The 22,222-nt window shown below is 35.0% G+C and overlaps 4 protein-coding genes, 1 long non-coding RNA gene and 1 pseudogene across 5 annotated transcripts; 4 read left to right on the top strand and 2 right to left on the bottom strand.

Moving 5' to 3' along the window:
- Positions 1-556: 556 nt before the first annotated feature.
- LOC150029070 (uncharacterized) lies at positions 557-1,007 on the top strand. Its single transcript, XR_016518692.1, has 3 exons — positions 557-657; positions 734-837; positions 916-1,007. It is a non-coding gene; the product is annotated as an uncharacterized LOC150029070 (long non-coding RNA).
- A 4,547-nt stretch (positions 1,008-5,554) lies between these two features.
- Positions 5,555-8,322, bottom strand: LOC137809256 (protein FAR-RED IMPAIRED RESPONSE 1-like; annotated as a pseudogene).
- Positions 8,323-9,280: 958 nt separating this feature from the next.
- On the top strand, positions 9,281-10,413 carry LOC137809255 (uncharacterized). The gene is made up of 6 exons (XM_090297916.1): positions 9,281-9,524; positions 9,602-9,738; positions 9,820-9,921; positions 9,997-10,062; positions 10,176-10,257; positions 10,346-10,413. The coding sequence occupies exons 1-6, from the start codon at positions 9,281-9,283 to the stop codon at positions 10,411-10,413; spliced, it is 699 nt and encodes a 232-aa protein (XP_090154042.1).
- Positions 10,414-10,845: 432 nt separating this feature from the next.
- On the bottom strand, positions 10,846-12,277 carry LOC150029069 (uncharacterized). The gene is made up of 3 exons (XM_090297915.1): positions 11,724-12,277; positions 11,505-11,639; positions 10,846-11,415 (listed from the first exon to the last, which is right to left on the bottom strand). The coding sequence occupies exons 1-3, from the start codon at positions 11,904-11,906 to the stop codon at positions 10,846-10,848; spliced, it is 888 nt and encodes a 295-aa protein (XP_090154041.1). The 5' UTR covers positions 11,907-12,277.
- A 4,773-nt stretch (positions 12,278-17,050) lies between these two features.
- Positions 17,051-17,530, top strand: LOC137809254 (uncharacterized). Its single transcript, XM_068610389.2, has one exon. The coding sequence runs from the start codon at positions 17,051-17,053 to the stop codon at positions 17,528-17,530; it is 480 nt and encodes a 159-aa protein (XP_068466490.2).
- Positions 17,531-19,913: 2,383 nt separating this feature from the next.
- Positions 19,914-21,472, top strand: LOC150029068 (AT-hook motif nuclear-localized protein 26-like). The gene is made up of 5 exons (XM_090299416.1): positions 19,914-20,048; positions 20,394-20,443; positions 20,693-20,821; positions 21,018-21,173; positions 21,252-21,472. Exons 1-5 carry the CDS (start codon positions 19,928-19,930, stop codon positions 21,420-21,422), a joined length of 627 nt encoding a protein of 208 aa, XP_090155542.1. The 5' UTR covers positions 19,914-19,927; the 3' UTR covers positions 21,423-21,472.
- The last annotated feature ends 750 nt before the right edge of the window (positions 21,473-22,222 follow it).

Here is a 22,222-nt window from a genome sequence, read left to right as displayed (position 1 = left end):
GTTATAGTGTTGTTGTTAACATTGAAGGCAACATATTGACCGGTTCAGACCTGCAATCTTTATCTCCGGAAGCCAGAGTTGACAACATGGTATAATTGCAAGTGATAGTTGTTTGTTGTATTATGTAATTGTTTGAAAACTTCATTCGTTGGAATCTGTTTTTAGGTGATGCTCTTTGCAACGGGGTTGTTCATGGTTGATCAACTTCAAAAGAATGGAAGGGTCCAACGTTTTTGCTTTAACCCTTTTTTTGTTGTGAGTGGATTGTGGAATTTAAGTTTTTGTTTTGATATGTATAGTTTCTATTAATAGCACTACATTTTTTGTTTAATAAAGGATCGTGTTATTCAAGAAATGAAAACAACTTCGGAAAAGAAAGAGTGGGACACGAAGGATTACTGTTCGTTTGCAAAAGATTTGATTCCATTTGAATCACTATCATATTGCGATTTTGTAAGTTTGTATTATATAATTTTGTAATGGTTTTGGTGCATATTTATGTGTTTAATTAAGTTATATTATTCACTTTTAGGTATTCATCCCAACGGTGCACAAAATTGGTGGGTGTATGCGTTTAATTTTCTTAGTAAGGAATTGCATGTCTTGGACCCCCTCGGCCATAGAAGGGGACAACACAACAAAATTGATAAAGCCATGGTAATATGATGTTTAGTAAGGAATGAAGCGATGAATTTGGTAATTGATTTCTCATTTCTTGTATTGTACGGTGTAGGCTGTGCAAGTTGACCATGTGTACAAAATTCTTGACAAGTTTGGTGGAGTGAATAGTCCTCCCATCAAAGTAGTCAAACAAAAACTTCCTATACAGCCAAACGGGTTAGTATTGAAATGAAAACTTTTGTTATTTTTATTCATATTCATATGTAATTAATTTTATGTGCTTTCCTTATGTAGTTATGATTGTGGAGTATTGGTTTTGAAATATATTGAGGTGTGGAATGGTATGGTTGAGTATGAGGGGAAGACGATGCCTGAATACAACAGTGTACGTATTTGTTCCTTTGAGTAGTAGAGTACACGTTATGAGTTTTATTTTGCACTCAAAATTGATTTTCAAAAATAATTTCAGGAGGAGCTTCAAACATTCCGTAAGGAAATGGTTTGTAATTGGGTCCTTGATGCACGTAATGCAGAACGAGAAAATGTGTTGAGGGAGTTCAACTTTCGTGGAACTTCAAAATGATGGTGGTTGAAAGTGCGTTGGATGTGAAGCTGCATGTTCTGCAATTGTGTAGTTATTCATTACATCTTTTAGTGTATCCTACAAGCATTGATAAGTGTAGAAACATAATGGATTACATACACTTCCATTGACTTGAAGAATGTGCGAACTTTTTAATGCTGACCATTTATGAATATTGTTGTACCATATGATGCAGCAAACATTCTAATTTGACAATTTTTTTACCAAGTCTTTGTAGTCAATGTTTGTGAAAAATTTATGATACAATTTTAAAATAGCAAACACAAGAAAATTGTGGTCAAGTGTTACAGAATAAGTGGTGATCCATGAAGGAAAATGTGGTCAACTGTAACAAAGTTTCTGCACACAAACTACAATAAAAATGTGATGATGTTCGTGTGAAGTAAGTGAGGACGAGGCCACCTATAGTAAATAAATTTAGAAATTTAACACTCACTCAATTCAAGAGTGTTTTGAATTGAAGAATATGGAGGAGTAAAATACCTCAAAGTATCAATACAAGTAAATCATGTAATAAATAACCACAAGTACAAAGTGTAATAAAGAATCATAAGTGCACAACATGTTCATACATCGCAAGAATAAATTATGACATATGATTGACGCTATAATAATATTATTACACATGTAAAATAAAGAATATAGGTACAAAAAAAATAACATGTAATATATTATAGAATGAAAAAAAAAATTCAAACCACAAAGCATAGAAGGTGAATATGTTATTAATTAGTCTACATTTATATGCTTTTACTTCACATCTTTCATTCTGATTTAAGTTGCCGAAACACTTAGAGTAATAGAAATAAAAAAAGTGGAACAAAATAAATTTTGAAATTTAACCTTCATTCAATTAAAGAGTGTTCTGAATTCAACAATTTTGAGGAGTCAACATACATCAAAGCATAGGTAGAAGTAAAACATGTAATAAATAAGCACAAGTTCAAAATGTAATAAAGAAGAAGAAGTGCATATGCTATTAAGCAAGATGAAATTAATCTTGTCAAGGAAATTCATCCAACAATGGTCTTGTAGGTGTCATCTTAATCATCATGAATTTCTTCATGACTTTCTTCTGATTGTGCAGCGAGAACAGTTTCGTCACCAGGCCATTTAACCAAATGGTCAAATTCTTCAGCGTACCATTTGCTTTCAGCCGAGTGATGTAAAGCATATGAGTGGAAGGAGGCATTCAGGCTGACCATTGCTTTGTGGTTTGCTGCTTGTTGCATTTGAACATGTTTCATGTGAGACTCTAAATTTTTGATGTAATCAAGCATATTCATTTCAGGAACAATGGGTGAATGCAATTGGTTTATTGGGGGTTCAACCGGTTGGTCCTGACCTTGTTGACTTTGTTGTCTTTGCAATTGTTGTTGGTCCTTCTCTAAGCAGTTCCTCTGTATGAATTTTGTGTCAATTGGAGGTCTGATTCTGGTGGAAAGGTTTACTTGTATACCATTTGCTGCACATAACGAAGTAATAAGAGATGGAAACCCCAAGCCTTTTCGATGAAGATGATTAGTCCCACCTTGTTGAAGAACAAAGTGATGAATAGAGTCAGATATCAGGGTTGCGACATCCACGTCATACTGTTTCAGTAAACAGAACACAATATGGCACTTTGCCATACTCAAGTTTGAAATGTGCTTGTTTGGGATTACATTGGACAATAACAACGATGTCCATATCTGAGTCAAAGTTGTCATACTGGACCGAATAATTTTGAGTGGCTTTCCATTGTTGTTAGTCTCATAGGTCCGCCCAGGAATGCATAATAGGTCTGATGTTTCCTTGTTACTCAACGAAGTAAAGTTAGTTCCCCGTTTCAGCATACCATATGTACACAACTCATCTTGATCCAGTTGAAGGGGATTTCCCAAAAAGTCATTGATGGTATTCCTATCGTATGGAATCCACTTGCCTCTTACTTTGGATCTCAGATTCGTGTCACCTTCTTTCACAGGCCACGCATTCGCATAAAATTCAAGAACAACATCTGGATCGTATTTGTCAACCGGCATAGCTAGTTGTCCCCATTTCCTCTGTGTTAGTTCTTCAGCAAATTCAGAGTATTCTCCTTCCTGTAGTTGAACTTGTCTTTCTGCAATAATCGTCCAATGCTTTATGGCTTCATATCGCTCCTTGCGGAAGTCATCCCTGAACAATTTATGTCTGGAGGGTTCGACCATTGGTTGCTTTCCTTCAACGTGTGATGTGGACCCCTTCTGTGTGCGCTTTACTGTTTTTGGAGCCATCTGTGACAAGTTTCTTCATCAAACAAAGCACATTTTTCGAACTAGAAAACATTATAAAGCCATAATCAATATATGAAACAGTTACTGTGGATTCAAATTTGGCACATATAAAAGGCATCCATATGTATGTCAGTTATAAAAACCATCCATAACAATGGCTGCTTATTTTCCTAAATAAAGAACGTTTTAAAGCCATAACCAATATATGAAACAGTTACTGTTGATTCAAATTTGGCACATATAAAAGGCATCCATATGTATGTCAGTTATAAAAACCATCCATAACAATGGCTGCTTATTTTCATAAATAAAGAACGTTTTAAAGCCATAACCAATATATGAAACAGTTACTGTTGATTCAAATTTGGCACATATAAAAGGCATCCATATGTATGTCAGTTATAAAAACCATCCATAACAATGGCTGCTTATTTTCCTAAATAAAGAACGTTTTAAAGACATAACCAATATATGAAACAGTTAGTGTGGATTCAAATTTGGCACATATAAAAGGCATCCATAACAATGGATGCATATTTTCCTAAATAAACAACGTTTTAAACACATAAGCAATATAACAAACACTTAGTGTACAAAATAGGATAGCAACACAGTTATGTTCATGCACACATGGATGTATAAATTACCTCGTCCTATTGTAGGGTTAATAGTGTGGAAAAGGATAGAATTGGTTGGGGGGGGGGAACGATCCTTCAGGAAGAATGTCCTTGGCCAAATTCTTTGGTGAACCCTAAATTTAACTTTCCACTGTATGCATGTGGGAGACTTTGGTGAGAGACCTTGTGAGAGAGAAGAAACTGTTACCTTATTCTCAAATATTGCCTCAGTCTAAAACTGCATATTTTGAATCATTTGAATTTTTGTATTGCAGCCTAAAGTGACCCGTTCCATGACTGCACCTATTTCGTGTAATCCATAGATTTTGGTTTAACCTAAACTGGACCCATTAACCACTGGCCCATTTAAGGTCAATCCAAATATTTTTCGTGCAACCTAAAATTGGCCCATTTCAACACTGGCGCATTTTCGCTCAACCCAAGTTATTTTCGTGCAACCGAAAATTGACCCGTTAACCACTGGCCCATTTAAGGTCAATCCAAATATTTTTCGTGCAAGCTAAAATGGCCCTTTCAGTACTGTCCTATTTTCGCTCAACCCAAGTTATTTTCGTGCAACCGAAAATTGGCCCATTTCAGCACTGTCCCATTTTCGCTCAACCCATGTTATTTTCGTGCAAGCTAAAATGGCCCTTTCAGCACTGTCTTATTTTCGGTCAACCCATGTTATTTTCGTGCAAGCTAAAATTGGCCATTCCCACTGTCCTATTTTCGCTCAACCGAAGTTATTTTCGTGCAACCTAAAATTGGCCCATTTCAGCACTGTCCTATTTTCGCTCAACCCAAGTTATTTTCGTGCAACCGAAAATTGGTCCATTTCAGCACTGTCCCATTTTCGCTCAACCCATGTTATTTTCGTGCAAGCTAAAATGGCCCTTTCAGCACTGTCCTATTTTCGCTCAACCGAAGTTATTTTCGTGCAACCTAAAATTGGCCCATTTCAGCACTGTCCTATTTTCGCTCAACCCAAGTTATTTTCGTGCAACCGAAAATTGGTCCATTTCAGCACTGTCCTATTTTCGCTCAACCCATGTTATTTTCGTGCAAGCTAAAATTGGCCCTTCACCACTGTCCTATTTTCGCTCAACCCAAGTTATTTTCGTGCAACCTAAAATTGGCCCATTTCAGCACTGTCCTATTTTCGCTCAACCCAAGTTATTTTCGTGCAAACTAAAATTGTCCCCTTCAGCACTGACCCGTTTTCGCTCAATAAATTTTTTTGCAGTTCAACAAATAGTGCAAGCATTGAGGGAAAATGCATGACTGCTAACACTACGCACATCATTGATCGATTAAGAATCAATTTTTAATACGGTCAAAACTCTTTTATACAAATATACAACCAGTGATTGCATGTGGGTGCATGAACATGTACCACAATTGTTCAAGATTACATAACAAAATTGTACATGTACATGTGTGATTAATAAACTTCATCCTAATACATTGTTCACATCCATCAAAAATTGACTGAGTGCCTTGTTTTGCACCTGCAACTGAATAACAAACATGACTTCAAAACATCTTCATGTATAAAAAATTAACTGAATAAAAAATTCAAATAAGTTATAGTAGAATTAACCGAATGACCTGACCTGCACTTTAGTGGTGTCAAATATTCAAATTACTATGTAATGATGTCAATAGCGAAACACAAAGGACTGTTTGAGACCTGACAATGGATAGAATAGCATTACTTGTTTGTACATATTATTCAGAGATATACATCATATGCAAGAGTTCAGTTCTTCAACAACATTCATATTTTGTACATACCCCCTGATTTGAATAACGTATGTCATTCAGTGTATTTAGGTTCACTTCACTTTCAGCCATGACCCTAGAACACATAACTTCTGAATTTGCAGCCTCGTCTGTGGCCTATAGCAAGTACAACTTAGTTCAATTTAAAAAATATTTTGCATAGTTGTAAGGATAACAATTGTTATAAGAAATGAAAATTAAGTTCAAGGTCAAATATGTTATGCATTTCACTAACCGTAGTGCGATCAATAGGAATTTGGCATGCCATACAAGATTTTTTCTGTTTTCCGCCCTTTTCAGAGCATGATTTCTTTCGTGTTGAGCGTGGTCTTCCCTTTCGTTTGACAATGATTGGGCTACGCACTTCATTCACTGGGTTATTCAAACTTGTACGGATAGGTGACATTGGTTGTTCATTAACATCACGCCCGCTTGGCTGACCAACATTTTTCTTTGTTGTCCAATTAGGGTGTGTTGGTTGAACATGTATGACGACAAAATCATCAAGATGCTTGTGCAAAAGTTCTGTTGTATCAGTTGTCCCACTAGCACTTTCAGCTATATCATAGAATTTCTTACACAACCCATCATATCGTTGAACTTGTGGATCTTTGTCCTTGCTCCCATATGAAGCTCTTATATATGTGTGCTTGCGGCGAACATTTTTACTCCACCTAGTCAAAATATACTTAGTCGGCAATTTTATCACTTTTTCTTGTGCAAGGACAACCAAGCAATGTCGACACAAGATCCCCCCAAATTCAAATAATAAACATGTGCAACAAACATCAAGGTTTTCGCGGTCAAATAACACTACCCAATTTGAGTGGTTTGTTCGGCCATCCCGTAGTGACTCTTCCATAACATTGAATCGACAGGTATGTCCGTCAACAAAAAAATTATTAACAGCACAATTCATCTTCCCTCTAAATTCAGCTTGGACTTCGTTGAATTTTGCATGGGTGTATTCTGCTTGAAACTGTCTTTTAATGTCTGATTGTGAGCTACAAGGAATAACTTTGTTGAGAGAAGCAAACTCGGCTTCACACTCCAATTCTGCCTAATGTTGCAATGCATTATCATATTGGTGCACAAATTGTTGGAGACATGTCATCGAATTAATATACCCATCGAAAAATGCATTCATGCTCTCACTTCGTTGTGTTGTGGACATGCCTGCCCAGAAAAACCCTTTAAGGTAACAAGGAACCCACCGTGCCCGTTCTTCAAATAACGTGTTCAACCAATCATTGTTGCATAAGTCATACTCACTTATGAAATTCCCCCACGAGGACATAAAAACATCAACATTTGTCGACTCATACACTACACTTTTTAAAACACGTTTCATATCTTTATATTGCGTATATCCTTGAAGTTTTTCGGGTATTTTCTTCATTATGTGCCATAAGCACCACCTGTGTCGCACATTGGGAAAGACAACTTCAACAACATTTTTCATTGCCCTACATTGATCTGTGACAATGCCTTGGGGTGGTTTGTGTGACATACAACGAAGCCAACTTTGAAATAACCACACGAATGCTTCGGTGTCTTCTGAAGAAAGGAGTCCACATCCTAACAAAATTGACTGCCCGTGGTGATTAACACCGACAAATGGTGCAAATGGCATATCATACTTATTCGTCAAATATGTCGTATCAAAACACAAAACATCTCCAAAACCATCCCATGCTGCACGACTTCTTGCATCTGCCCAAAATACATGACGTATGCGATTATCATCATCTAAATCAATGTCAAAGTAAAATTGGGGGTTAAGTTCCCTCATATGATAAAAATGGTTTAAGAGTGCTTTGCCATCTCCTTCCTTCCCCAACGCTCTTCTACTTTTGGCAACATAGTTACGGACATCTCGTTCAACAAATTCCATATTCTCATACCCACTCGCTGCAGAAACAAAAGATCGAAAAGTCTTATTTATCCGAACTCCAGCGTCGTTATTTATATCAACCACTCTTTTTGCGTGTAAACTTATTCTTCTATTTCCTCTAAACAACCTAGACTTGGTTGGGCTCATGTCGTGTGAATGTTCTTCGTGCACTGACATGATATACCACTTATTGTCTTTGATGCCTACAGTAATACGAGCTGGACATTCATGCTTCTGAGTTGGAAGGGTGTTCACTTCTGTGGGAATGGTTGACGTATATTTACCTGCTCTTGCACAAACCAACATGAAATATCTTAATTCTTTGTCTTTTCCTCTCTTTGAACTTCTTGTTCTAATTCCAAAACCTTTTCTGATGGCATATTCTCTATAGAAATTTTTAACAGCATCTGCATTGTCAAATGACATGCCAACGGTAGGAACTATTTCACTAACATCATTAACATCAGGACCTATGTTATCAATTTGTTGTGAAGGTTGACCGTCTTCAGACAAGGAAATGTCATCAAGAGAAATATTATCCATGTCTATCCAAAGCTGCAATATGTCCAAATTTGTATCAAAACTAGGGTTATTTTTTTGACTTTGGAACTAAAATATGTAATAAGGTCCCACAATATTTGGTGCAAAAAATTACACATTTAAGAGGTTTAACACAGCTCATGCAACCATATTGCACATTGTCATGACATTTTACATATTATTGATAAAAAGAACACATTGTTCAAAAATTATACTTTTTGGAAATAGAATGAGAACTACAGTTTTTTTTCCTTGTACAAGTGAAATGTCCAAATATTGCATGTTTTGGCATAAAAAAATGAAGGTTCATGTATGAAGTCCATCCAAAAAATGAAAACTTTAATTACAATGCCCAAACATTCTGTATAACTGTAATAGGAATGCATGTGTATTAAATATGTGCCCTAACCTGTGGGTCCTGCAGTCATTGGAGTACATGGAATGAAGGAGGTCAATGGAAACTGAATGTATTAATAGCTGTGGGTGCCACCTTCAACAGCACTTCAGAAAAATTAATTTTTCACGCTGCAAGAGGCCAAATGTTGCTGCTGGAAGATGAGAATGGAAGCTGGTAGGTGTTATACACAATAAAGCCACCAAAATGGTGCTACTTGTGGGAAAGGAGTTCCATTAATGCAACTCACATACCACTGGCCTGAAGTGACAATTGGGGTAGAATAATAAAGGGTTCTGCTGTCATAATTAATTAAAGTGGTTCAAATTAATGTTTTCATAAAAGGTGCTTCAATTAAATGCTGTCAAACAAAACTTGTTCAAATTAATGCTATAAATATGTAAAAGGGTCCCGAGCAATTACATAACCGGTTGTTCAACCAACATTTTCCATGCTATAAATATGTAAAATTGAACACTGCACCATCGTATGAATGGTTGTTTCTTAGACAAAGAAGAAACACTATTTCGTCATACTTTAGTTTTGCTGGGTTCAATATCACTTTCAATGGAGCAATGGGAAAACCTTGACATTGACACCAGTGACCTTGCAAGCTTCGTGCGTCGTTGTAACACCAACAAAAGTCTCATTCCAGGCCCAGCCGGTAATGTGCAAGCAGTTATCCTTAATCGCAACTCCAAAGAACCAGTCAACACTCAAGAATTTATAAACAATATAGCTGACGAAAATCATAGGCGTGATTTTGATTCCAACCCATGGAATTGGGCACAACATTTTCTTCACTTTCATGGTAATGTTTATGACAATCATTTTCATTTTAACAGTTATTGGTGTGCAACAACTAATTTTGTATTTTTTTGTTTTAAGGACAAATTGATGGACATGATTGTGAGCAGATATCTTCTTTGGCTAACATTAAGCAACATTCTGTTTTTCCCTTGCTTACTTGTGTTGAGAAAGAATGCCAACCAAATGGTTTAAGAGACATGTTAATAACTATTAAGGTAATATATGGCTTATGTACTGTTTCGATCATTTCACTTTATGCAACACAAAAATGACTATTATACACATCTTTATTACAGGATCCAACTGCAATAGTTAGAGCAAGTGTACACGCAAAGGTGTTAAAAGATCCGGAATTTGGATCACAAATTACAGTAGGATCAGTCTTGGTGCTAAAGAATGTATTTATCTTTCATAAAACTTTTCTTTCAAATAAGTCCATATCATATTTCATTAAAGCATTGATGTTGTTATAGGTAGCCATATTTAGTCCAAATCAAAGAGCATTCTACCTTAATATAACCGTAAAAAACATTGTTAAGGTATGTGGCTTTCATTATAACTATAGTACAAAGAAGTGTGTCTTTCGTTACAATATGCATGCATATACGTTTAAAAATTTGACATATGTACACCATCTAATTCATGCCTATAGGTTTTCAAATTTGACATATGTCCACCATCTGGAGAGGAAGTTCGTTCTTGTCATCCAGTAATACGCGATCCACCGACTTTAGGTACACTTTAAAAAAATTTCTATACTTAAAAAACAATGTCCTATATCCAATATTGTAATTCACATTTCAATATCCAAAATATATTCAGATGCAAAGCAATTGGAGTTATTGAATAAGATGGAGGAAGATAGAATCCGACGTTCTAAGATGGTTTAAACTTCCACATCTTACAAGCATGCCTATATGCACAATGAAGACTATTATTGTATAATTGAGGATACAAAATTCTATTTATAATTTATAAGCATATGTTTGAACAATGCTTATTACATGTGTTAAGTGAATTGTTTGGTTACTTGTCCTTCTTAGCTTCTATGAACTTAGTTTATGTGTGTTCACACTGCCATACATTCAAATTTTAAAAAAATCTTCAATTCAACAACATAAATGGAAGACAATTAAAATTAAAATAAAAACTTCAAAAAGTCCAACTAAATTACAATTACTAAAATTACAACGCAGTTGCTAAATACATGTGTTAAATTCTCTAACAACATTACACCCAATGAAATAAACATGTATAATTTCTAACAACTACTTCGTAATAAACATACTTAAGTCCTAAACACATCATATACGAACCCTGATTCAATTATGACAAACAAAATCATTTTTTCCCCTACCATACCTAGTCCATGGTGATTTCATCACAGCTGACTTCACACGTTTCCTTGCTCTATGCTTCACTCGGGTGAATATGTTACTTTTTTCTTCTCCCTCATCTTGGTATTCGGGTACGTCTTGTTCTTGGGGTACGTCTTGCTCTTCAACTACGTCTTGCTCTTGCTCTTTAGGTAAGCCTTGCTCTTCGGGTAACCCTTGCCCTTCAGGTATGCCTTCCTCATCGGGTTCATCTTTATCATCAACATAAGACGTCTGCAGATGTTCGTCATCATCTACAAAAGGACTATCACGCACATAAGATTTTGCACGTGCACTTAAAAATTCTTGTAACTCTTTCAACTCCTTCTCCAAATTGTTGATGACAACCTCTTGTTCCTTTGCTTGGCGAAGCATATCAACTACTTTGACCTTCATTTTACCATAATCCTTTCTTTTTGACATGTCAGATGTAAATCCACGTCGAACTACCTCAAATGCTTGAACAACAAATTCTTTTTCCAACTCTTCATTGGACGCAGATAAGTCCACAATAACCTGTTCAGGCAGACAACAAATACCAACATAAATGAAAAAAAAATTAAGTATTGTAGATTAGATAAAAAATTTCAATGTATTGAACACACCACATTCTGTTGCAGTCCAGATGCAATTTCAATGTCACCCAGCCTAACAGCCATCCAATGTCTGATACGAGGATATCTATTTCCAATCCTCGGCATTTGTCGCTTGTAAGAGAACAAATGTTCAAGAGCCCATATCTACACAATTCATGTCAAATTAATGTCAGTAACCAGAAAATGTATGGGAATCATTACACATACGAAGTAAACATTTTAAATTACCTGCATTAAGTACACACAACCACGAACATGGATATATGTAGCATTAGTTTTCCTCCTCATACACATTGAAGCTGAACACAAACTCTGAACCAAAAAGTCATAAACTAAACCTCCCCAATTAAACCTACCCAATTCGCCCAGATCATCCACAACCCTAAACAACCCACCAGGAACTAAACCCATTCTACTTGGAAATTAAAACTCTGACATTCCTAACAAGATGTACAACCTGCAAAAGTCATCTATGGAACATTCGTTGCGACATTTAACAATTTCATCATAAATCATTTTCACAGTTACATGACTACTTTTGAAAAAACTCCTACTCTTACAATTGTTTTCTATTTTCTCTAAGTCAAATTTGTCTCCCACAACTCTAAGACCTATACCTAAACAAACATCTAACAAACTAAATGGGACAACTCTAGAGCTGACTACAAAACCATGACTTCTCTCCACCCACCTGCTACATAACTCCCTTAAAAGGCAGCGACTCAATTTTAGCTTCCCATCCAACACAATTAGCCAACCAAAGGGGGTTGACTCAATAATAAACTTTTCTTCAGCATTTAAGGTTTTGTTCAAACTTCCCAAAAATTTAGGCCTGCAATAATGCCTAAACACCTGCATTTATAAAAACATGTACACTTTACTAAGAATGTCATGTCATCGTACGCCTAACAAAATTAAGCATATTCTAAATCAAACCTTATCATCCACTAAAGATTTTGCATGACTACTTTCTTGAGTTGTCATTATATCCTACAAAACAAAACAAATCCACAATGAATACGTTACTCAAAACCAAACAACAATGAAAGAACATCAATGTTTATAAAATCAAACAATTCACAGATACTGTATTCTGTAAATGTGCTTATGCAATCAACTGACTTTGGGTCAACACAAAGAACATAAGAAGGGAAAAAACCTTACATTATTCCCCTTCCCCACCCTAACTAATAACAGAACAAACCTCAGATTTTAAGAAAAAGTTACCCTGCCTCTGTCATACAACTATAATGTGGGTCACCAGATATTCCCTCTAGGGTCACCACATTCTGCAACTGTCTAAGTTGAGTGAATTTTGTGGTTATTTGGCACTTTCCTACTCTCATGGGTTCTAAAGAAGCCCACCCTTCACCAACACGAACACTCACTTCTCATATCTAGGAAAAAGTTTGACTAGGTCTGTGCACTAAGTGTAATGTGGGTCACCACATCTTCCCTATAGGGTCACCATTTCATGATATTCTTAGTTGAGTGAATTTTGTGCCCACTTCACAATGCTCTAAACTCATGGCCTTTAAAGACCTCAACTAAACTACTTTATCCCCAGCTCATGCCCCACTACAACCAAGACGAACACTCAATTCCCATTAGGGTCACCACATATTCCCTATAAGGTCACCATTTCATATATTCACTTAGTTGAATGAATTTTCTGCCCAGTTCACACTGGTCTACACTTCAATTAAACACTTCATGCCCCACTACAACCAACATGAACACTCACTTCCCATTTTTACAAAAAGTTTCCCCACGTCATGGCCATCCGAACAAACATGAACCCTGACTTCATATTTTCATAACAAGTTTCACTGGGTTTGTACAGGAAATGTAAAGTGGGTCACCACATATTCCCTGAAGGGTCACTACATATTGTCACTCTCTAACTAACTCAATTTTGTGGTTAATTCACATGATCATACTCTCACAACCTCTAAATAACTCATTTAACCCACTTTCTCCCCACCTTCTGTGCCTCCCTAACCAACACGAACACAATTGACATTTCAAGAAAAAGTTCCTCTTTTAGGTCTATGCAGGAAGTGTAATGTGGGTCACCACATACTGCTACTGGGGTCACGACATACTGCAACCCTCTAAGTTTACTCGATTTCTGCTCACTTCAAACTGTCTTACACTAATGCCCTCTAAAGTTCTGATCTAACACACTTTCTCCCCACATCATGCCCATCCCAACAAACATGAACACTCAGTTTATATTTCCATAACAAGTTTCACTGGGTTTGTGCAGGAAGTGTAAATTGGGTCACCACATATTCCCTGAAGGGTCACCACATACTGTCACTCTCTAACTTTACTAAATTTTGTGGTTAATTCACAACGTCCTACTCTCACAACCTCTAAATAACTCATTTAACCCACTTTCTCCCCACCTCTTGTCCCTCCCTAACCAACACGAACACAATTGACATTTAAAAAAAAAAGTTCCCCTGTTAGGACTGTGCAGGAATTCAAATATGGGTCACCACATACTCCTACTAGGGTCACCATATACTGTGAACTGTGAACATTGTGGTTACTTCACACTATCCTACTTTGGTGGCCTATAAAAACCTGATTTAACCCACTTTCTCCCCACCTCTGCCCCTCCCCAACCAACGTCTACAATAACACTAATACTCTCTTTTAACCTTTTTTATCCATGTCAACATTACAAGATTTCCTTAAAAAAAATTGTACCTAATGAACCTAACATTTCAAACAATCATTCTGCATTATTTATACACCAAGACACATATTTCCAACAACAATACTTTCCACAAAAAATGAAGTCATATTCCAGAAAAATGGGTCACGATTTTTGGACAACTCTAACTGAGTTGCTCCACCAATCCCTTTTCTTTGTGTATCCTAACATGGAACTATGAAATAAAATACTACAATAATAGTGAAATACAGACCCACAAAGTAAACCCAACATGAAATACGAATATCAAATTCAGCTTTGGCTCATACAAGGGTGACCACAGGACAAATAACAGGAATGACCCAACAACAAAAATCACACAACATCAAGGTTTCACTTAATAAACAAATGAAATAGATGCACCTACAACAACCACAAACGTCCTTGAACATAAAGGTTGCGTAGAACTTCGAACAAATACCTTGCAGAGAGGACGATGTGGTGGAGAAGACGATGTGCTGGAGAAGACGATGTGCTGGAGAAGACGATGTGCTGGAGAAGACGATGTGCTGGAGAAGACGAAGTGGTGGAGAAGACGAGTTCGTGGAGAAGAAACCTAAATTCAGCCCCTTTCTAAAAACCTAATTTCACATTCTACTAATTTCACATTCTACTGCTAAACACTCAATTTCAGATTTTTCGTGGACCCCACAATCCAAATAAAATAATATTTTCTTGTGCCACGTTGGCAGTTGTATGGTGGAGCAACCCATTTAGGGTTGTCCAAAAATCGGGAACCTATTTTAATTTACATGGAAATGAATGAAATTGCTAAAATTTAGTTGAAAATTTGGGGTGTGTTCATTTTTGAATTCTAATTTCTATTGTCTTTTTTGCATTCTCCTTTCCTGTTTTCTGGTTAGTTTCTATTCTCCTCCCATGTTTTTGTTTGTTTATTATTGTTTTGCACTTACTCATGTGGTGCGTTTGATTGTCTCTCTAGTGTGGGTTTGGATTCGTTGATTGTGTATTTTTTACCAATTGAAAGGTGTTTCAGTGTGGTGCGGTGTTGTGGTGGTTGATGGGAGTTTGTGGTGGTGAGGGGTCGTGTTAGTGAAGAGTGAAGAGGTAGACTGAGTTTGAGTTTTTGTTGGCACATAGGTTGTGGCCTCCAATTGCGTTATATTTTATTACAAGAAAGGTAAGTTTTTTTTCTCCTATTTCTTCATTTTGTTTTGTATAGTTTTCTCCAATAATGACGGTATTACCCTCGACCACATAATCACGCACTACCAGCTCACGGTTGTCAAATGAGTGTTATTCCCCTCACGATTGTCAAAGCAACGCTTTAATTCCTCTTATCTAGGGAGCAAACCCTAAATAAGAGGCCCTACAAATATGAAAAATTGCATAAGGATATTATAGGTAAGTTTGTGCAAGATAATCTTAAGAATGATATTATCTAGAACACTAATAGTTCCTATGCTAGCTCTGTTATTTTGGTAGGAAAAATGGATGGTACTTAACAAAAACACGGTTAAGAATAAATTTCTTATACCTCTCATGGATAACCTCTTAGACGAGTAACACAGTTCTTCAATTTTTTTCTAAAATTGACTTGAAAGTTAAATATAAACATGTTAGGACGGATCTTGATTATAGTTACAAGACCATATTTAAAATATATGCCAGTCATTATGAGTATATAGTCATGTCATTTGGTCTAACGACCGCACCAACCACCTTTCAAGGGTTAATGAATTTGGTTTTTCAACAATTTCTAAGGAAATTTCTACTAGTCTTGTTTGGATCTTAATATATAATAGAAATTTGGAGGATCACCTACATGATTTGAGACAAGTCTTTCTCACCCTATGTGTTAATTCCTTATATTTGCTAAGAAGTCAAAGTGTTTCTTTGTTGTCAATAGGGTGGAATATTTGGGATACTTCATATCTAAACAAGGAGTATCAACCGATCCTATAAAGATAGAATCTATGTTGAATTGGAAAAATATAAAGCAGCTGAGGAGTTTCTTGGACCTAGCACCAAACTATAAAAATATTTGTGAACAAGTTTGGATGGATAGTTAAACCATTTGTGGATAGATGCAACAAAACAATTCTTCAATCAGTTGAAGGAAGCTTTAACAAAAGCACTGATGCTAGCCTTACCAGATTTTTTGAGAATCCATTTGTGGTGGAGGTGGACACATTTGGTATGGACATATTAGATTTTTAATGCAGGACCAATATCCTATAACATTTATTAACAGGGACCTTAACCTGCAACAACAATCTTTGTCCACATATGAGAAAGAATTGTTGATCATGGCCTTTGTGTTCAAAAGTGAAGGCACTACTCATTTCCAACTCAATTTGTGGTGAAGATTGATCATTACAATTTAAAACACCTCCTTGACCCAAAATTAACAATATTTTTTCAACAAAAATGCTTAGTCAAGTTAATGAGGTTTCACAATTGAATATAAGCAAGGAAAGGAAAATATAGTGGTTGGTGCATTATTAAGAATGGGCAAATTGGATTGTAATCCCTTGATCATACATCAAATGTGTTAGCATTAAACTCAAAGTCGTCATCAGTTTTATTTTAGCATTTGAATAGCCAATAATTATTATCTTTAAATTTAAATTATAGTATAGGTTTTATGAGAGAGAAGGTAGAATTTGAGAAGTCTATTGTAAGACTATTTAGAGAGATTGTATTTTATTTGAAAAGTAGCAGTGAAATAAAATATATATTTTCTGTTCACAAATATCCTGCTTTGTTTTATTCCTCAACACCAACAATTGGTATCAGAGTTATCTTCTTGAGGGATTTGTGAGGTTAGTAGAGTGCACCAATGGAAGGAGAGTCCAATTTTTTTGTAATGACACCACCAATCTTCGATGGAGACAATTATCAGATGTGGGTTGTTCGTATGGAGACCTACCTAGAAGCATTGGATATATGGGAAGCTATAAAAGAGGACTATGAAATTGAGTCCCTTCCAAAAAACCCAACTGTGGCACAAATAAAATCACAGAAGTTAAAGAAGATGAAGAGATCAAAGGCAAAAGCATGCCTATTTGCAGTTGTATCTCTTATGGTATTCACAAGGATAATGTCATTGAAGTCAACAAAAGCAATCGAGGATTACCTCAAGGCAGAATATGAAGGTGATGAGAGAATTCGTGGAATGCAAGTGTTGAATCTAATTAGGGAGTTTGAATTGCAGAGAATGAAGGAGTCAGAATCCGTAAAAGAGTACTCTGACAGACTTCTAAGCATTGCTAACAAAGTGAGGTTGCTTAGATCTGTGTTAAATGATTCAAGAATTGTGGAAAAATTGCTTGTAACAGTTCCATAGAGGTTTGAAGCCACGATAACAACCATGGAGAACACAAAGGACCTATCAAAGATTTCTCTTGCAGAGCTCTTAAATGCTTTACAAGCACAAGAACAAAGGAGAGCCATGAGACAAGATGGAGCAGTAGAAGGAGCCTTGCAAGCATTGCAACAAGTTAGGTCATCCACCGTTTAAGTGTTGGAGAAGACCTGATGCTAAGTGCAACAAGTGCAATCAACTTGGGCATGAAGCAACCATTTGTAGAGACCAAAGTGAGCAACAAGATGTAGATGCTTAAATATCAAATGAGGAGAAGGATGTACTTTTCGTTGCAACTGTTTTTTGCAGCAATATTTCAAGTGCATCTTGGCTAATTGACAATGGTTGCACCAACCACATGACAAGGAGTTCTTCAAGGAATTGAGAACTACTGAGATTAAAAGGGTGAGGATTGGAAATGGTGAACACCTAGTAGTAAAAGGAAAATGCACAATAGCTATCACAAACTATAAAGGTATAAAAATCATTACAGATGTTCTTTTTGTGCTAGAGATTGATCAAAATCTTTTGAGTGTTGGTCAATTGTTGGAAAAAGGCTATAAAGTGATGTTTGAAAATAAACATTGCTTGATCAAAGATGTTGATGACAGAGATTTGTTTAAAGTTGAAATGAAGGGAAAAAGTTTTGCTCTCAATCCAATGGAGGAGGAGCACATGACCTTTAAATCCAAAGAAAGTGTCACTAAAATTTATGTACCTGACTTAAAGAGTAGTATTCTCAGTATGGGACAATTATTGGAAAGTTTTGAAGCAAAAGCAAAATTTGATAATCTGGAAAAAAGGTTTACAAAATTGGAAGAAAAATATGTTTATATGGAGAAAGACAAGGAAAGTATAGTCAATCAAGTTGAAGAACTCCATTTGTGGCTTTTGGCACAAAAATGAAAGGTGAATGAATTACAATTCAAATTAAAAGCCCATTTTGGTTCAAGTGTTTTACTTGAAAATAGTGTTTTTGATTTAGGAGAAGACCATAAATGGAATGGTGTTGAGACATCATCTGAAAGGGATATATGGTTTAATCATTATGTTCAAAGCTCATTGAAGTCAGAGTCTTTCTTAAATCCTTTTAATTCAAAGGGTGAAAGTGGAGAAGATTTTGTTTGGAAAATTAAAAGTAATTCAATTCAAAATTCTGCATGGATTGGTGAGCGATGACAATCAGAAAAGCAATCTGAATGAATAATATGAAAGATTTGAGTTTAAGGGGAAATTTGTTAGCATTAAACTCAAAATCGTCATCAGTTTTATTTTAGCATTTGAATAGCTAATTATCTTTAATTCTAGTTTTGAATGTCATTTATACTATAATTTAAATGTAAATTATAGTATATGTTTTATGAGAGAGAAGGTAGAATTTGAAAAGTCTATTGTAAGACTATTTAGAGAGATTGTATTTTATTTGAAAAGTAGCAGTGAAATAAAATATATATTTTTTGTTCACAAATATCTTACTTTGTTTTATTCCTCAACACCAACAAAAATGTAACTGTGGAAAGTCACAAAAAATTCATCAAGCATACTTGGTGGATGTAAACCTACAACAATGGGTTCATGATTTAACAATTGATACTAACTCTCACAAACACTATTGTTGGATTAATGATGAATTGAGAAGAAAATGATGTTTGGTGGAGGAAAATGATTCGAAAACAAATATGTATATCATGTGTCCCCTGAAAAGTCATGACTAAAGATATAAAAGAGTTTGTTAAACAATGTGAGGTATACCAACAATCAAAACATGAAAGCGTAACTTTACTAGGTTTCCTACAACCGTTACCTATTCCAGGACCAGATAATATCTCTATGGGATTCATAGAGAGATTGTCACTCTAAGAATATTGTTTACACTTGTCACGACTTCGGCTAGCATTAAAAAAATTATTATACTAAAAAAAATCATTTGAACCTCTTACAACTTTTTCTTTCACTTAAATAAAATTATGTAAACTTGAGACAATTTCATAAGAAATTTGAATGACACAACTTATTTATATACATAATATTTTTTTACCTATTTTAATAATAAATAAGGAGAATTACACTCTTCACTTAAATTTTCCAAAAACACATATATCATTGTGATAAATGTTTTATAATGTATCATCAATTTTAATATTTTATAGAATCAGCACGCATTTAAATTACTGCTTGTTTTAATTATGACCTTCATAATTAGTTGTCCTTAATTGAATATTTTCCTCTTTTGGATATATACTTTTAACCAAAGAGATCAGATATAAAATAAGAACAAAAAGTAATGGTTGATTTGCTTCTATAAAAAAGAATAACCGAAGAGTCATTCTGATAAACTAACATTAAGATTTAAGAGAGTGAACAATATTGAATCATAAGATGGCACAACCGAGTGGTGAGGTTTTTCCGCCGTTAACTTCAACCGCCACCACCAGCAATTCAAGGATTCCGGCAGCTATGGAAATGATTGATGATATACTGCCACAGCCTTTGGAGCAGGGTGAGGAGTGCATGAATGCATCCTTCTTTTCTTGCTTTTAATTTTACAATATATATATTAGTACTCTTCCTATTAATTTGTTCAATTTGTGCACTACTTTTACACAAATTTTAAGTATTTATAAATTGTGTTTGTTTTTATTCCCTAAGTAATGTGAGATTATAAACAATTAATTTTAAATTATAATGAAATATTTTCTCTTACTTTTTTCAAACTCCTAAAAATAATCCATTGGACTGTGTTCACAAGTAAAAAAGGTTTAATTAATTGAACATTGGTAGAAGTACAATGGCTGCTGGTTGCAGTAAAGGTTGGATGATAAGAACTTGTTTTTTCTTTTTGCAGGATTAAAGAATTCCTTTATGGCAACAGTGGTGGAAGTTGATACTAGTGAGGTTAGTATTACTGTTATTTTTTCTTTTCTCCTTCTTTTCACTGCTCTTCTAAACCAATTCATAAGATAACTGCACCATATGTTATTATAAACTTATATCTAGAGTAAAACTTTGAGATTGATAGAGTATAATCAAATTATTTCAAGAATAATTTTAAAAGTTGTTTTCATTTAACTTTTTTTGTTTCAAGAGAAAGTTCACACGCTTATATGAATGCAGCAATTATAAAATTGATTTATGTTTTTTCAGGATATTTTAGAGGAATTATTACCATATGCTGCAGAGGATGAGATTTTTATCTTGGCAGGGATTGGTAAAGTATCATACATTGAACTTGCCAATCCATATAAAGATCCAGTACCAAACACTGTTTTACGAGTTTGTCTTCACTTTTTTTTTCTCTACTCTTTACAAATATCCATCCTTTTGCCGTTTTCTGCATTATTTCCTTGTTCTACTGAAGTGAAACTAATTAAGAAAATTTGTCACTGATTAATATTTAATATACACTTGAACAGCAACTTTGTGTCCTAACAGAAAGTTGAATTTGACTTATCGACCAATAAACATGCAGGGAAATTTCGAGATTTCGTCAATAGAGGGTAACATTGTTTGGCCAAAACACCATGAAAAGAACAAAAAGAGTGAGGTGAGTGTTTTAGTGGTTGGAAATGATGGTCTGATTCGAGGAGGACCTGTGCGAACCTTAATTGCTAAATCTCCTGTTAAGGTTTGTTTACTTCTGTTCTGTGGTTGTTCTTTAAGATTAATGAGAAAGAAACATTATAAAATAAAAATGAACTTGCAGGTGATGATTAGCACAACCAATAAAAATGTTATACAGAACATGGCGAGCAAAGAATACGAGAAGGAAAATGAGGTTTCATTATTCCAATTTCTGGACCAAGCTAAACGTATGGAAGAAGTAAAGGATCAGATCTATAAGACTACTTTGAAGGAGCTGAATCAAACAAATTAGCTATGCCATTATTCATCTCTTATCAATTTACTTCATATTTTCATGCTTTATTTCACAAAAATGTTTGCAACTTCCATTTCTTGAGAAAAGGGACAATATCAAATTTTATAATACACTTCTTCATGTCTCCTAATAATATTAGGGTTTTATGATAACATTTTTATTTGAGGGCAAAGATGAGTGGGTGGATAAGAGTGGGGCATGGAAAATGTACCTGCTTCATCATCTTTTTGATTTGGGCCATGTTATTTGAAATCCATTTTTTGTGTTCCTAAAATACCCATTTTTTCTCTCTCCTTCACATCTTCACTTTTTCATGCTCTTACAAAACTTACTTTTCTTAATATAGTTATGTTCTGAAATTTACTACTTTTTGGTGGTCCTTTTTTCTGTTTCTTTCCCTTCATTTTTCTTTAATCTCTGAAGACTCAGAAGAGGAAAAGTGACGTGTGATATAGAAAATGGTGTAGGTCGGTTCATGATGAAGAATTTTAAATGTAATTTTAAACAAATAGCCTTAAATTCCATAAATTTTAAACTTTTAGCAGCTCCAGCATCCAGTTTTTTCAACTGTTTATGTATTAACACAACTTGTGCCAAAAATTAAAAATATGCTTCAGAGACTATGTTTTTTTAAAAGAAAAAACTAAACATGAAAGGGGAGTGTATAAATAAATAAATAAACGAAACAATTGTCAAATTAGAGATGTGGATATGTATGAGTTTCAGTTTATGTGAGCTAATTTCATCCTACCCAACTCATGCTATAAAAATATTTGCTCACTTTTTCATGGGTTAAC

This window comes from Phaseolus vulgaris, chromosome 2, assembly GCF_051622355.1.
Source record: "Phaseolus vulgaris cultivar YP4 chromosome 2, ASM5162235v1, whole genome shotgun sequence".
Taxonomy (NCBI): Eukaryota; Viridiplantae; Streptophyta; class Magnoliopsida; order Fabales; family Fabaceae; genus Phaseolus; species Phaseolus vulgaris.
This window is presented reverse-complemented; position numbering and strand designations above follow the sequence as displayed.